The 3,483-nt window shown below is 40.8% G+C and overlaps 1 protein-coding gene across 1 annotated transcript; it reads left to right on the top strand.

Moving 5' to 3' along the window:
- Window positions 1-476: 476 nt before the first annotated feature.
- On the top strand, window positions 477-2,070 carry LOC148102834 (nuclear factor 7, ovary-like). The gene has a single exon (XM_087841384.1). It carries the CDS (start codon window positions 658-660, stop codon window positions 2,068-2,070), a length of 1,413 nt encoding a protein of 470 aa, XP_087697510.1. The 5' UTR covers window positions 477-657.
- The last annotated feature ends 1,413 nt before the right edge of the window (window positions 2,071-3,483 follow it).

The raw sequence follows: 3,483 nt of genomic DNA, 5'->3' as shown, positions 1-3,483 counted from the left end.
AGCCTGTGTGTATTCTTTGTTTGCACCCTTTGTAACAGGAGACTTCTTCTGCTTGTCAGGCTACATTGCTGAATGAAATGCTTCATGTTAACATATTCTGTGCTCACGTAATCCTTCAGATGTTGACATATCAGTTACCTTTTATTACTCAGTGTTCTAATGGCATCCTGTGACTTTGGTAGATAACTTTACCAAAAACATGCAAAGTGTTGCCATAATCTGTACTGTTCTTTGAACCTCGTACAAAATTAAATTAAAGTAATAAAGACAACCTGGTTTCATGCACCACCATTTATTTGACATTTCTACAACACCTGTCTCCACCCCATGTAGAAATGAATCACACACCCTTTTAAGTATGCATCTTCCTCATTCATTGCTCATACTGGTGTCAAATTACATTCACCGTGACACTTTCACTTTCTGGACTATATATTTAGATTCTTTGTTAGAAAAGAGAGGAAGTTCAACGACAGAAGGATACGGGGAACACTGAAATACAGGGAAAATCAGGATACTGACACTTCAACACGATGCTGCTGATTCCATGTTACAAACAGAAGTTTTACAGAAGTCACAGCTAAAAGGGAAAGTAAGTTTGAAGAAACTTCTTGAGTGGACGCCTCATTGTTTTCATTGTTGTTACTCCAGGACAAAATGTCTTCTCAGTCGGAAAATGATCTCTCCTGTCCCGTCTGCCACGACATCTATAGAGATCCTGTCATCCTGTCATGCAGCCACAGCTTCTGTCGATTCTGTTTGCAGACGTGGTGGAGCAAGAATCTAGAACACAACTGCCCACTTTGTAAGAAGATAAACCTGTCAAATGATCCGCCCCGTAACTTGGTGTTAAAGAACCTGTGTGAGGCTTTCTTACTGCAGAGAGATAAAAAACCTTCTGCAGTGTCTGAGGCTCTCTGCAGTCTGCACAATGAGAAACTCAAACTTTTTTGTTTGGATCATCAGCAGCCGGTGTGTGTCGTCTGTCGAGATTCAAAAGCATACAAATACCACAGATTCAACCCAACTGAAGAAGCCGCCCAGGATCACAGAGAGGAGCTTCAGAAACACCTGAAGCCCTTACAAGATAAACTGAAGGTGTTTGAACAAGTCAAAGGAAACTTTGATCAAACAGCAGAACATATAAAGGTCCAGGCACAGCAGACAGAGAAGCAGATAAAGGAGGAGTTTAAAAAGCTTCAGCAGTTTCTCCAAAATGAAGAGAAGGCCAGGCTGGCTGCTCTGAGGCAGGAAGAAGAGCAGAAGTTAAGAAAAATGGAGGAGAAGATTAAGTCTCTGAGTAGAGAGATAAAAACTCTTTCAGAAACAATCAGAGCTACAGAGGAGCAACTGAGAGCTGAAGACATCTCATTCCTGCACAACTACAAGGTTTCAGTGATCAGAGTCAAGCAGCGCCCCCTGCTGGATGCTCCAAAGCTGGACTCAGGAGTCCTGATAGATGTGGCCAAACACCTGGGCAACCTGACCTACAACATCTGGAATAAGATGAAGGAGATGGTCTCCTACACTCCTGTGATTCTGGATCCAAACACAGCTCATCCACAACTCATCTTATCTGACGATCTCACCAGTGTGAGTCTTGGAGGGAGACAGAAGGTTCCTGATAATCCAGAGAGGTTTGACTATTATAAAGTTCTTGTGGGCTCTGAGGGCTTCGACTCAGGGACTCACATTTGGGATGTTGAGGTTGGAGAAGAGGGAGTTTGGGACATTGGTGTTGTAAATGAGTCTTTTGAGAGAAAGGTACGAACACTGTCAGGATACTGGCAATTAACTTTCTATGATGAAAAGTACACAGTATCAACAACACCAGATACATATAAATATTTGTCAGTAAAGAAGCTGCAGAGGGTCAGAGTTCACCTGGAGTATGACAGAGGGAAGCTCTCATTCTTTGATCTGGATGCCAACACACTCATACACACCTTCGAACACAATTTCACCGAGAAGCTGTTTCCTTTTGTTGAGACTGAGAATAAACCAGTGAAGATATTACCAGTGATCTTGAAAGTGGATAAGCATATAACTCCTCTATCAACAGGTTTTTGATCTCATTTTGAAACCAGTAAAAAGTCCTACCATAAATAGCTCCAATATACTAAGAAAGAGCAAAAAAAATAATCCACACACATCCTCCTCATCCTGTACATATTTATTTCCAGGCAGTTCTTGTTTCTTTAACAACATGAAGATACAGTTACAGAAATATTCAGCTACGGTATTTGCTGCTGAGATTTTAACAATATCATATAAAATACACCCAACAAACTCACATACACAACTTTATCTGGGAATAAGAAAAAAAACAGACATGGATACAAGCGTGAGGAGCGTCTACAGAACAGCAGGGGGCGCTCTTCAACCATTAGATGCACCTGAATATAAACATGTAGGTGGTTCCACCTACCACCTACATGTTTATGCCTAACAAGCACTGAGTTTAAAGCCTCCACAATTATTTTAAAAAGTGATTTTGCCAAACTGGGAAATTGGAAACAAAAAAATGTCATTTTTATTGAACTGCTAAACTGTCTTCACTAATCTGTTGTGTGTAAAGACTTTTATTTTTGGCCTCTTCAGCTCAACTTCAACTTTTTGTTTTCCTTTCTAAGAAGACTGTCAGCTGTTCACTTGTGCTGGGCTCTGAGGGCTTTGACTCAGAGATTGTGATCTTGAAGTCAGAAATGATGAGGACTGAACCCTTGGCCTTGGTCTTGTCTAAGAAAGGGACAAACACAGACTGGATTCTGGGAAATATATTTGTTCGAAGGAACTAACGCGGCAGCCTCTTCATCACTTCCATGTATATTTGTTTCAGTGAAGAAGGTCCAGAGGGTGGGAGGTTAGCTGGACTGTAACAGAGAGATGCTCTCATTCTTTGATGTGAACATTAACACACACCTACATGCCTTCAAGCTCAGTTTCACAGAGAAGTTGTTTCCACACTGTTGTGATTGAAAATGTTTGATTTATTTTACTAAATTAGGTGGTTATAATCATTTTCATACATTTACTGCAAATGTGCTCATAATGAGTTGGCACTCAGTCTTCTGAAGGTCATAAGCTTTGTTCGGCTTTACTGTCTGGACTGATATATTGTAGGAAATGACTTAGAGTGCAGAGGGGTAATTGCAAACACGCTTACATACATAGATTATGATTAGAATAAGTCTTTGGGTCAGAGAGTTCTGAATATGATATTCTAAACCAGCTTTGAATCACTAGAAGAACAATGGATAATAGCATTAGATTATCAAGGCTATAGGCAGAGAGGTGTTTCGCTTTTCTGTCTCTTACAGAGGAGGGAGCAGATACCAGACGAGGTCATGGAGATATGAGGATGCTTCGGAGCAGACACCAAGACTGCGTCCATGCAGGAGGAAGTTAGCTGTTATAATCGATGTTTTTGTCTCACTATATAATGTTGTACAGCCCGTTTGAGGGTCATCCTTGTTGTCAAAC

This window comes from Neolamprologus brichardi, chromosome 5, assembly GCF_056152115.1.
Source record: "Neolamprologus brichardi isolate AB-2024 chromosome 5, ASM5615211v1, whole genome shotgun sequence".
Lineage (NCBI taxonomy): Eukaryota > Metazoa > Chordata > Actinopteri > Cichliformes > Cichlidae > Neolamprologus > Neolamprologus brichardi.
This window is presented reverse-complemented; position numbering and strand designations above follow the sequence as displayed.